This window comes from Scyliorhinus torazame, chromosome 21, assembly GCF_047496885.1.
Source record: "Scyliorhinus torazame isolate Kashiwa2021f chromosome 21, sScyTor2.1, whole genome shotgun sequence".
NCBI classification, from domain to species: Eukaryota; Metazoa; Chordata; class Chondrichthyes; order Carcharhiniformes; family Scyliorhinidae; genus Scyliorhinus; species Scyliorhinus torazame.
In genome coordinates, this window is record NC_092727.1 from 108,929,429 (window position 1) to 108,942,932 (window position 13,504).

Genomic DNA, 13,504 nt, shown 5'->3' on the forward strand with positions numbered 1-13,504 from the left:
TTTGCCTTCGTGCACGCAGCCTTTGAGACCCCTCAATTCGGCTATGGGCCTGCTGGAGTGTCGCTGACATTCCCCTCCGAATCGAACGACTGATCGGCATGGGTGGCGTGGTGCGAGGCACGTGGTCATCAGAAGGGGGGGGGGGGGGGGGGGGGTAACAGACAGGGCTAGTGCCAGAGCTCTGCCAATTCACCCATTTGGCCCAGTGGAGGTCATTTACTTCTTCAGGCAGTGGGTGGCGGTCCTCCTAGGTCACAACCCCACGCAGACGGCCATTGCCACTTCCTGTTGCTGACCCTCCGAGCCCTTTGGGGTGGGGGGGGGGGGGGGGGGGGTGTAAAACAGTATCCTTCCACCGCATCCAACTGTCTGGCCAGGTCGAATCGTGGAGCTGGTCTGCGCGGGATCAATTTAAGTGCTGTTCCCTGTTAGCGGGGAGCTGCCAGACGCAGTCCCTGCAAATGTGCCGGCAGGACAGTTATTTGCTGTGAAGCCCGTGGGGCCTCGGTAAGTGGGCCAATTAACATTAGACACGGTGCTGGCCTCGCCAGGTCGTTTGTCAGGAAACACCTGGCATTTCCTGCTTGCTACCACACTTCAAAACCAATTTGGTTAGATCGTGTTCTTAGTTTTCTTACTTACTCACATTAGTCAAAAGCATTGCACACCGACATAATGAAAGTAAATTCTGTTAGCTCGTGCCCTTACTTACTGCATTAGTCAAAAGCATCGCAACTGACATAATGAAAGTAAATTTGGTTAGAATGCAGCCTTGCTTATTAGCCAAAAAGCATATTATACACTGACATAATGAAAGCATATTACCATAATCCCCACAGGTGTAACACATGACTGCTCGAAGGTCTTTATTTTCTGTCAGCTTGTTAACCACATCGGAGAGTGGGGTAGCTGCCAGCTTGAAAACTGAGGAGACCCAATGGATGATGCCCGTCTTTATGAGGAATCTGGCCAATTGAAGAGGGATCATTTTCATAATTGCCAACAATGGTACCTTTTTGGCGGTCTTCTAGAATAAAACAGAAAACATGCTTCAGAAGTACAGAAAGAACAAAAGTCTCCTGCATATGTAACGCAAAAAAAAAAGGCAGTCCACAATTGTTCCCATCTGCAGGCAGATCTTTTTAATCATTGGTTTCAGGAGGCTGGGCTTTACCACGTGACTGATATTGGGCGTTGGGCGACTCTGGTGTAGACAACAAGGTGAATCCAGCCCATCCTTTATGAGATGAAAGCCTTTCTACTTCATTTTGAAAGGACCCAATATGAAAAGTGGAACATGTAACTTGATTAAGTGGCTGAGGATAGACCCTTGGAGGTATCAGATGGTAGGACCCGAGAACTTGCTGGCTAAATCCGGAAAGGAGGTAGAATTTGCAGTGACGATCCCATCAAAAAGTGATACAATAGGGTAGATTAGAGCTGAGGAGAGGAGGGGAGCATGGCCACGCTCTCAAAATCTGCATGAAGGGGGGATTACAGGAGGAGATCGTTGCTAACTTTGGCCACAGCCAAAATCAGACTGGAGGGATTTACGCATGGAATTTTGACTGATGGAGCTGGGGGCAAGAATGCATCCAAAGAATTTAAAAAGGAAATTAAGGTTAGAGATGGGGGCACTTGGATGTCACAATTTTTTTTGAAGATGGGGTGGGGAGATATATGCAAATATTGATCATTTTGAGTGTGTGTGGGATACTACCAGAGGAAGGAAATCAATTAAGAAACAACAAATTCAAACAATCCTATGAACCTCAGCAGAATTTAAACAATTTTTAAAAAATATATAAATTTACACAATTCATTTTTTCCAATTAAGGGGCAATTTAGCGTGGCCAATCAAACTACCCTGCACATCTTTGGTTGTAGAGGCGAAACCCACGCAGACACAGGGAGAATGTGCAAACTCCAGTGACCCAGAGCCGGGAACCTCTGTGCCGTGAGGCAGCAGGGCTAACCCTTTGCGCCACCGTGCTGCCCAGAATTTAAACAATTGATAAATTCCAAGGAACCTGCAAACCACATTCTTGAACAAATCAGAGACTGCGCTGTGGGTGAATTGAGGGGCCTAGTCACTCCTTTGGAACAGTTCAAAATTCTGACAGATTCGAACAACACATCAAGATAGGAATGGAATATGATCTGAAGTGTTAAACAAAATTTGTTGACCTAAACAAAAAGTTAGTTTATTTTCCTGCCACAGGCAAAAATGAAGCATCATTTCCAAAGAGGCTACAATTAAAACGATAAAAAGTTCTCATTTAAAGCTCCACACTAAATTGAACTGGTCCTAATTATTGCTTACTGAGCTCAGGAGCACAGAGCTACCAGTTGGATTATTGTAGAGGAGCTGCAAGAACATTATTCCGTTGGACAAGTTTCACATTGGCAGACTGATGGCAGCAATGTAGTGACAGTGTGGTGGTGGAGTCGTCAATTGAGGCTTTCAAAAAGGGAATTGGGTCATGACCTGAAAAAAGGAAAAGAATTGCAGGGAAGTGGTATTAAACAAATTGCTTCTCCAAAGAGCTAGCACAGATGCAATGGGCTGAATGGCTTCCTTCGGTGCTGTAACCATTCTATGAATCTAAAATATTAACCGTTGCATTTATCTGCATTGTAACACGAGGGCGAGCACTTCTTGCAGAGGTGAAGGTGCATTAGTATTACAAGTTAATGTTGTATCTACTGCATGCTCCCCCCTAAAGTTACACCTGAAAATGAAGACCAGGATAGTGTGACAGAGGGGGGATAATGCCAATGAGAAAGTAGCAGAAGTGCCAGCAGCAATAATTGGTTCCTAGAAGGTAAATCCAGATGCCTTCAAAAGGAATGCACCAGGTACAACAGCTCATAATGGAATAAACCATACCAGCCAAAGGACTGTGTCCTAACTACCTTGTCAAAAAGGTTTCTTGCTCAGTTAGCAGAGTACAATTTATCGCCTTCATAAATAAAATATTAAAGAAAGAAATCATCACCCAAAGTAAGATTTGAGATCATGACATGGGTTTTAAAAAGTCATTAATTGCCAAGTGAGCTAGGGGTCTAGGTGGTGCAGTGGTTAACACTGCTGCCTCGGCACTGTGGATCCGGATTCAATCCCGGCCAGAGGGGGCGGAATGGCCATGCTAAACTGCCCCTAGAATTGGGTACTGCAATTTATAAAACAAAAACTATTGGGTACTGTAATTTATAAAAAAACTATCCAGCGAGCTAGTTGGGTTGTGCAGGAACTTGGTCCACAAAGCCTCAACAATTCAAGCAGCTCACTGCCTGGAACTTTTCAAACCTTTGCCCTCCATAACATTTGTACCATGCAGCTTTGCCAATGGTCTTCAGAGTTTTTAAACTAACTTAAAAAAAAAAAAAATCACGGTGGTCGCAAGTAGTGTGGCTCCCGTCACCATTCTTGAATCGCTCCTTCCCTCTTTTTTTGAAAAAAAATTCACTGGAGATTGGTACCTTTCGTCTTTGACTTTTGCTTTTTTGGGGGAGGTGGAAGAAAGAAGAAAAAAAGGAGACGTTCTTGGACATCTCTCTGTGTTCGGCAGAGCAGCTGCACGTGGAGGAGCTCCGATCGGGGATTACGATTTTATTCCTTTTATTCAAGACCTATTAATAGATTGGTTTGCTTGGTCCCACGGCACAGATGGTGTTGTGCCAGACACCAAGAGAAGAAAGAAAAGGCTTAAAAAGCCCACCAAAAGGTGAAAGGCATGTAAAGGGAAAATGCCAGGCGATCCAGGAAGGGGAAAAGCTGACGAACCGAACAGCGGAGCAGGATCAGGACGCAGTGACCTCTTTCTTCCCCCTCCCCCCCCCATGCGAAGAATGAAGGGAGGTAAACACCGTAAAGGAGGCGATCAGGACAGAGCTCCACATGACGACGGAGGTGCTGTCGGAGGCGAGAGACAAATGCAGCGAACCATCGAAGGCCTGGGAAGGAAAGTGGAGGCACAGGAGAAAACAATCCTGGAGTTTGAGAGGGTCGCCTCTGACCAGAACGACCGGATTGTAGCTCTGGAAACCGAGGAGAGAAGGTTGGTAATAACCCAGGGGAGCCCAAGAGGGAAAGTGGAGGACCAGGGAAACAGGTCCAGATGGCAGAACGTCAGAATAGTGGGCCTGCCAGAGGGGATAGAGGGCCTGCCAGACAGAGGACAGAGACCCAATGGGCTACATTGCCCAAATTTCATTTCAAGCTAGTGGAGAGGGAGGGCTTTCCAAACACCCCAGAAATGGACAGGGTGCTTCGACCCAGGCCCAAAGCCTGGGAGCAGCCCAGAGTGATTAGGGCGAAGCTGCTCCGGTTCCAGGACCAGGAGAAAATCTTTTGGGCCCGTCAGATGAAATCATGCATGTGGGAAGGGAAGATGATAAGGGTGTACAAGACATTGGGGCGAACCTGGCAAAAAAGAGGGTAGAGTTCAACAGAGCAAAATCAACAATCCTACAAAAGTGGGGTGCAATTTGGGATGTTATTCCCAGCCAGATTCTGGGTAACATTCAAGGGAAAGGAACTGTATTTCAACACCCCAGCGGACGGGCTGACGGGTTTGTTAAATCAAACAAAATTGAACAGCCGCAACAACAATGAAAGCCACCGGGGTGGGTAAAAAAAAGAATCGGAACAAAAGAGCGGAGAACAGACCGCAAACAGAGACAATAATATCAAGAACTGCACACATTTGGTGCTGCCTCGTTTTCAGGCTAGTCCCTTCCCTCAATGTGATGAGGGGGAGCACAGCAAGGAACTCGAGGGCGAGATAAAGGGTGGAAGGACAGAGGTACAGCAGGGCAATATCTGGGACAGTGTGTGTGTGCACGTGTGCGCGCGTGCGGTGCGGTAAGAACCAGAGAATTCCCAAACTGACACTGCAAAGGAGGAAAATCAAAGGGGGCTTGGCTTTACCAAACCTACAATACTACCACTGGGCAGCAACGGCAGAAAAAGTGAGGGGTTGGGTACAAGAACCCAGCACAGATTGGGTATAAATGGAGGAGGTCTTCTGCAAAGGAACGACCCTCCGGACCCTGGCTACAGTCCCATCCCCCTCAACAAGTTAGACAACGTGATAGCGGCCAGGCTGAGAACGTGGACCCAACTGAGACAACACTTCAGGCTAACTAAAATGTCCCCCATCTGCAGCAATCACAGATTACCCCTCAGCCACGCTGGATACCACCTTCAAAAGATGAAGGCAAGACAGGGACATACTGACGGTCAGGGATTTTTACATAGGGCACAGACGGGTGACGCTGGACGAACCGAAGAGGCAGTGGAAACTTAGCAAAATGACAGGAAATGAGACACATCCAAATAAAACACTTCCTCCACAAAGAGGCAGTAGGGTACCCCAGGGCCCTCCACAAAGAGACAGTAGGCTACCCCAGGGCCCCAGAAACCACACTACTAGTGGACCCAATAGGCACAAGCAACAGGGGGTGGGGCTATGTAGGAAAATATACGGACAGTTGCTGGACAGAGTTTGAACACCACTGGACAAGACCAGACAAAAATCGGAGGTCAAACTGGGGAGAGATTGGGTGGGGACTCTGGAGCGAAGCACTGAGCAGGGCTAACTCCACCTCCTCCTGTGCAAGGCTCAGCCTAATGCAGCTCAAATGGTGCAGAGCACACCTGACCAGAACCAGAATTACCAGATTCTTCCCAGAGGTGGAGGATAAGTGTGAACGGTGTTAGAGGGGCTTAGCCAACCACACCCACATGATCTGGGCTTGTCCCAAACTTGCTGGGTTCTGGACAGCCTTTGCAGAGGCAATTACTAAGGTTGTGGGGGTGAGTGTGAAGCCATGCCCAATAGTGGCAATCTTTGGGGTATTGGAGCAGCCAGAACTACACATGGGGAAGGGGGCTAATGCCCTTGCTTTTGCTTCCCTAATTGGAAAATCACGCTTCCCTAATGGGAGAATCCTGCTCGGCTGGCAATCAGCAGCACCAACCACAGCTCCAGACTGCCTTGCTGACCTTTTGCAATTTCTCCACCTGGAGAAGATTAAGTATGCCATCAGAGGGTCCGTGGAAGGCTTCCTGGATACTTGGGGGCAGTTTGTCGGCCTGTTTCAAAACCTGTTCGAGGCCAGCAACACGGAGTAAGTTAAGAATAAAAACCAAGATAGATGAGGAACCAAAGGACTGCGCAACCCCAGGGGGGGGGGGGGGGGAGGGGGGGGGGCTTCTTTCCCCTGAAAATAAAAAGCGAAACAGCTGAAGCCAAGGGACCATAGACCGATCCAGTAGGCAGTGAAATATAGGGTCAATTAAATGAAAGACAAAATGAACCTCTGAACAATAAAGTAAATTAGCATGGGTAAGAAAAATGTGATATAATCACAGATGCTCCTGCCACCAGCCAACTGGAAAGGCATCAGCAACAGTTGTGCATGATTCAGCAACAGCAGAGTGGATCAGGTGCACACATCAACTGTTCCTGTCTTTCCTGGCAGCAGCTAGTGTATATTAACTAATTATACCATCAAGATACAGTTTAGGTTCAGGACACAAGTCACAAAAATGTTCGGCGAATTTCAATAAATCATTTAAAAATGGACTACCTCCAACATCAGGGTATATTCCACCACTGTGGTGGCCCATTCCTCCCATTTATTTAGATCATGGGCAGGATTCTCTGGTTTCCCAGCCACATGTTTCTCAACGGCATATACTCCTGCCATTCGTCAATTGGATTTTCCCCACTGAAGCCACCCCATGCTGCCAGGAAACCCGCCGATGGGGGTGCATGGTCAACGGGAAAAGTGAATAATTGCTGGAGAATTCCAGCCCACATCTCTCATAGCTGCGACATAATCCTAACATTTCTCTGCACAATGCGGTCCATGTATTAGAAAATTATTCATATTGTGCAATGAGTTAGTGTACAAAAATGGACAAAGCTTCCAATTAAACCATTACGTTGCCTAGTAAATACAGCTGGCAATAGGGCAGATGCAATTTAATGGAGATAGGCGTGAACGGATACATTTTTTGGTAGGAAGAACAGATGGGGCAATATAATAAAAGGCACAATTCTAAAATGGGGAAATCCAAAATTATGTCGGCCAGAACATGGGAGAAGCTCCTTTGTTCTTGTTCAAATAGTGCTAAATGTCTACTTTTGTCTGCTTTGTGCAATAGACACAACAAGAGCACAGAAGCACTAGTTTAGCCTCCAACTGGCAAATAGTGTCACATTCCAGGCATTGAACTTTAGGAAGGATGTGAAGGCACCAGGGATGGCAGAAGAGACTTGCGCAAATGGAACCAGGGGTGAAGGACCTCCTTACCGAAGAGGTGCTCAAAACCGTGAGTGGTCGAGTCAGAGCAGAGAGGGAAACTGTTCCCATTAATAAAAGGGTTGGGAACCAAAAGAGCACAGATTTAAAGCGACTGGCAAAATAACTAAAAGCGACAAGAGGTTAATTATTTTTTCTTTTAATATATAAATGTGAGGGGTTACAATCTGGAATGCATTGCCTGAAAGGGTGATGGGGCAGATTAAATATTAAAGCTTTCAAAAGGGAATTAAATAAATATTTTAAGGGAAAAAGGGATTGTAGCGCTTTGGGGAAGCAGCCAGGGAGTGGAACTTGCTAAATCACACTTTAGGGTCAGAATGGACTGGATGGACTGAATAGCCTCCCTCTGTGCCCAATCATTCTAAACACTTCAAAATGAATCCAGTTCAGACATGTTTTTCAAAACTCACCTTTACAAGCTCCAGGAATTTATCAATTGCTTCGGTTTCCTCTGGAAACTGCGTCTTCAAACAATCTTGATAATTTTGTTTCCCACTACAGAGTCGATATGTCCGCCGGGTCTGATGGTCTCCCAGAATTACATGGTCAAAAACGTCATCCATTTTTGCCCATCCCATTTGGCCATCTGTAATCTGGTCTACAATTGTACGCAGAAAGGATTGTTCATGGAGTTCCCCGATGTAATGAATTCCTGAAATAGTGCACAGTGGAACAGTCAAGTGGTTAATTCCCTAAAGAAGACGACCAATATTGTGGTCACAGATCACAAAGCACACTTCTGTGCTTTCACAGCTAAGAGTGCAGCAGCTCAGTTGTCAAGGCTTCTGTGTTCTGCTGATTCAGAGATCTTGAGCATCCCCAATATTAACCATTCTATCACTGGTGGTCAAATCGTCAGCTGCCTGGGTCCGAAACTCTGGAATTTCCTCGTTGAATTTCTCCACCTCCTCTTTTAAGATGCCCCGAAAAACTGCCTCATTGACCAATCTCTCGGTCATTTGCCCTAACATCACTGTGTTTATGGTGTCAAACTTTGTTCAATAACCCTTTGCGTTTTCAAAAAGTGTTCTGTAACTAGATCCTGGTAAGTGTGCGAGTGCATTCCTGAGAGACTACCCAATTAATTTTGCCCTCCTGTCCTTTGGAGCAGTGCAGAACGTCTGCATTCTCCAAAACGGCCACCATCTTGTGTCACATTGCCCCTCTTATCTTCTAACATTTGGGATGCATTTCTGGGGAGAAACACACCAATTTTCAGTCAGAACACGACATGTGCTATTTTTTTTTTTAAGAAAGGAAAACTCTGCCCAATTTCTCTTTCATCAAACTGTAACCAAACAATGATAGAAGACGTAGGAATACATGCTATAAAATGCAAGCTTTGTTCAAAAGTTGCACAGTCATGACAACTGGCTCAATTCCCACCTCTGAACATGAGCAGCTGTCAAGGTGCCACCTGTTGCACGAGACCTCAAACTGTTTGCCTGTTCTAGTGACAGGTGAAAGAAAAAAGATCTTTGAATAGTACAGGGAGAAATTTCTGCTCCTCTGCTTTTGGCCTCTTGCACATCCCGGATTTTAAAACTCACTCCAACACTGGTGGCTGCACCATCAATCGCCAAGAACCTAAACTCTGGAACATCCTCCCTCCACCTCTCCACATTGCTTTCTTCCCTGAGACATTCCTTAAAACCTACCTTTTTGATAAAGCTTTGGGCCATCTGAACTAATATCTTGTTTGACACGAGTGTCATACTTTGTTTTATAATGCCCCTGTGAAATTTCTGGGATGTTTTATTATGTGAAAGGCTCCATGTAAATACAAGTTGTTGCTGGTATCAGGTCAGCATGCTTCCCTCAACAAACACCACCAAAAAAAAAAAAAAAGAACCAGTCACATCAGTTTTTTTGAGCGATCTTAACTGGAGATAATTTGCTGCTATAATCTAATCTATAATCTTTATTATTGTCACAAGTAGGCTTACATTAATACTGCAATGAAGTTACTGCGAAAATCCCCTAGTCATTCTGGCGCCTGTTTGGGTGGGAGAATTCAGAATGTCCAGTTCACCTAACAAGCATGTCTTTTGGGACTTGTGGGAGGAAACCGGAGCACCCGGAAGAACCCACGCAGACACGGGGAGAACGTGCCGACTCTGCACAGACAGTGACCCAAGCAGGGAATCGAACCTGGGACCCTGGCGCTGTGTGCCCATTGTAGCCAGTTAAAATGGCTAACTCCCGATTTAAAATGACGAACGGCAAAGGCTGATGGGAAAATCAGCCAACAGGACTAAAACAAGTAGCTACAGGTAGACTATGGTCTTATGGACTGTGCATTCACCTCTGGGAAGGCCAGACAAGATCGATACCGGGAACCATCAGCACAACAAAACACCAGCCATCTGCATACTAATGAGCAATCCCCAGGAACAATGTGCAACATTTTAGACAAAGCCAACCCAGACTTTTCGGCATCAACAGGAGCCTACACAAAGGGAGGTGAACGATCACCTCAAGACCACCCATCGATCAAGGAATCGCTCCAGCATTGGAGAATATCGAACCAAGTGATTGGGACAAAGTCCAATCACTTGGAACCAGGTGCAGGGTCTGCCCCGAAAGGCGGGAAGCCCCTGGGGACTATAAGAATAAAGTCCAAGTTCAAATCGACCCTCCTGCTACCCCTTCTGCATCCTCCTGCACCCTTCTGCTTCTTCTTCTGACCGGGTCACTCAGCAACGCAGACCAACCCTTGACAGTGACCGGTCCAGCCATCGCGAAACATCCCGCAAGACTTACTTCAACGCTCGCAACAAGATAGGCACTCCTAGCTATCAATCTGTACCAGCTTCGAATCCCGCAGGCTCAGAACCCGAACGAAAGGCCATTCGTTTCCCTGACCTGGTGGGCCATTTCCAAGTTAAGTATTGGCCTGTTAGTTGTAGGAAGTAGCTTAGACTTAGAATTTATGCATGAGTATTGATTACAGTATATAATAAATGTGCTTTGAGTTAATTCTTACTAAGCGGTGTATTGGATTATTGATCATTACTCGGACTTGAACCACGTGGCGGTATCAGAAAGATACCTGGCGACTCAAGAGCAAAAGGTGATAGAACAGAGCAATTAAATTAAGGCAAAAGTTAGCAACAACACCATGTATTTGCCTCAGTGACAGATCCTCAAAGTAATTCATTGTTGTTGCTGTTCCCATACTTAGCGGCTGTACCTATAGTGAGGTTTCTCCCGTCACCAGGGGTTATGGCTTAAGGGGTACCACTCCACAACAAGTTCTCCTGCACTTACCACCTGCCATTGGACTGCTGGAAGGATTTTGCAAGTTGACGCAGCCTGTTGGCCCGGTTATGAATGCACCTCCCTTGACCATCAGGTCCTGGGGTGGGACTTGAAACTGGAGCTTCTAAATCAGAGGTAGGGAGACTATCCACTCTGCCACAAGACCTCCTGAAGTAATTCACTGGTTGTAACATATTTCTGAGACTATCCGAGAATATGACAGGGAGTCTTTATATGCATTTGTTTTCTACAATGAATAGTATTCTTTTCTTTACAATTAGTCTTTAAGAAAAATATTTTGACTTCTGGGTTTCCACATAGTCAGGAACAGAAATGCACTCTAGAACTGCTCCTATCGTGACAGCTGAGGAACGCAGAAAGTTGAAAAGGCGATTTAAATATGTCACACTAAACTAGCACATTGTTTTTTTTTTTTTTAAAAACAGTAAATTTCAATCCGAAAATGTTCTTACCAACATCGAACTCGAAACCTTTTTTAATATAAGTGTGACAGCATCCTCCAGCCTGGTCATGCTGTTCCAGCACCAGGACACGTTTGCCAGCTTTTGCCAACAGTGCTGCTGTGGACAGCCCTCCAATTCCACTGCCAATCACAATGGCATCAAGGTTTGCTGGCACCTTATTTGCAGTAAAGCCTGAAAAATTATCAGAAAGACTTATTAAAACCAACAAAGACCACAGAAAAAGGGTTAGGAGACATATACCCAAGAATCCAAGAGTCAACACTCAAGACAGATTCTAAATTAAACTTTGAGCAGAGACAATACAGCAAAATGGTGGCGACCCGCACAGAGAAAAGCGAGAAGTATGGTTCTCGCACTCCCCTCTTGCTAACGGGCAACAATTTTTAAAACAATTATTTCACAGGATGCAGCTGACGTACATTGATGGAGCAAAATAAAAAAAATTGTGGAGACCCATTTCCAGGGGTACCAATTTGGAAGTAAGCAGAGGGAAGGAAATCTGCAGTCCTCAACAGGCCTGGCCTCCACGTGACACCAAGGGCGAGATTCTCCATTGAGAGTCCATCCTGCAACCACTGCTAGCAAGGATGGAGAACGTAGAACACCATTCCCTGGCAGAGGGATTCTCTACTTCCGCTGCTTGCCAATGGGAATTCCCATTGGAGCCCCACAACATTGCCAGGAAACCTGCAAGGGGGAGGGTGGGGGATGCACTGCCAGCACAACATTGTCAGGAAATGTTTGTACTGTGCAAAGTGATTTCATACTCAATTGCAGAATCCTTCCATGTTGTCATTTCTTTATTTTTAAATAAATTTAGTGTATCCTATTATTTTTTCCCCAATTAAGGGGCAATTTCCCCCCCCCCCCCCCCCCCCCCACACACACACACACACAATTAAGGGGCAATTTAGCACGGCCAATCCATCTATACCCTGCACATCTTTGGGTTGTGGGGGGTGAGACCCATGCAGACACAAGGAGAACGTGCAAATTCCCAAACTCCATACGGACAGTGACCCAGGGCCAGGATCGCACCAACATCCTTAGCGCCGTGAGGCAGCAGCACTAACCACTGCTCCACCATGCTGCCCCCGTGTTGTCATTTTGTTGTGCAAGTCCACAAGGCTCAGGAGCAGAAGTCAGCCATTCGTCACATCGAGTCCACTCCGCCGTTCAACGAGATAATGGCCAATCCCGTAACCCTCGACCCACTTATCCCCATAACCCTCGAATTCCCTTACTGATAAAAATAATCTATCTCAGCCTTGAGCATACTGGTAGGCCCAGCCAAAGAATCCCACAGGTTCAACTGCCCCCCAGAGTTGATTTGTGGCACAACCGAACATAACACGATGCCCGGCAGATTAGACATGGACAGATACTATGACGTGGAGATGCCGGCGTTGGACTGGGGTGAACACAGTACGAAGTCTTACAACACCAGGTTAAAGTCCAACAGGTTTGTTTCGATGTCTATGAATACAATGGATACTATGAAGGAGCTCAGATATGGAAGGGGGTGGCAAGAGTTGGCTTTCACTGGGAGGCTGCAGTAAACATTTACTAATGTTAGAGCTTGAAACAAACCTCTAGCTGGATGTTTGGGCACATTATAAAACCCTGGGGGGGGGGGGGGGGGGGTCAGGGTTCTAAGCATTAACTGGAAGGTGGACTCTGGAAGGTGGGCGCGGGTTCACTCGTGCAGCGCTGTGCCATACCTCTATGGAGAACTCTCTTCCTCGCCTCTTGGTCGGTGACCAGAGGCCCGGGCGGCCTTCTGCAGTCCCCGGCAAACGGGTTTGGACTGCGGGACGGAGAGCGGAAAGCCCGGCGGTAAAATCTCACTATGAAGTACACGGTCACCAGCAGCCCCGCGTACAGCCACATCTCCTTGCGAGTAGCGTAGCTACTAGAAGGGAGCGTTTACTTGTAATGCTCCTCCCTTTAAAAGAAGCTCGGGGGCGTTTAAAGGGGAAGCAACAGACTTCGGGGAACAAGTCGCAAGAGGAAAATGTTGAACTTAAAAGCTTTTTAAACACACAAAATTGCCCAAAAACGGAAGGTCGCACGGCCACATTGACCGCACGTTGTTTCAATTTGGGTTAAGTGTCTGAATCATTGAGAATCCAATGTGGAGCCAGGCATCACTAATTAGCCTTTGCACTGGGAGGGGATTAACTGAATCGTATTTATGGCACAAATACAGGTTTTTCTGGCACAAATACAGGTTTTTCTGGTCAGTACATTGAGGAATGCAGGACCCATATGCGGCACAGGAAAATCTTTCTTCATTCACTCCACACGTTCAACACTTTATGTTGTAATAGATTTTTTTTAAAATATTCTTTATTGAAGCATTTGCAAAATTTTTCTAACCGTACCAAACAAAACAATAATAACATAAACATCAACATGGT

General features: G+C 46.2%; 1 protein-coding gene across 1 annotated transcript in view; it reads right to left on the bottom strand.

Annotated features, from left to right (window-relative positions):
• Positions 1-13,181, bottom strand: part of LOC140398487 (all-trans-retinol 13,14-reductase-like) — a 40,678-nt gene extending 27,497 nt beyond the window's left edge. Inside the window, exons 1-4 of the mRNA XM_072487227.1 lie at positions 12,806-13,181; positions 11,073-11,255; positions 7,749-7,990; positions 826-1,027 (exon numbers count right to left, since the gene is read on the bottom strand). Coding sequence (XP_072343328.1) covers positions 826-1,027; positions 7,749-7,990; positions 11,073-11,255; positions 12,806-12,974 — 796 coding nt within the window. The 5' untranslated portion in view covers positions 12,975-13,181. The remainder of the gene's footprint in view (positions 1-825; positions 1,028-7,748; positions 7,991-11,072; positions 11,256-12,805) is intronic.
• Between the last annotated feature and the right edge of the window lie 323 nt (positions 13,182-13,504).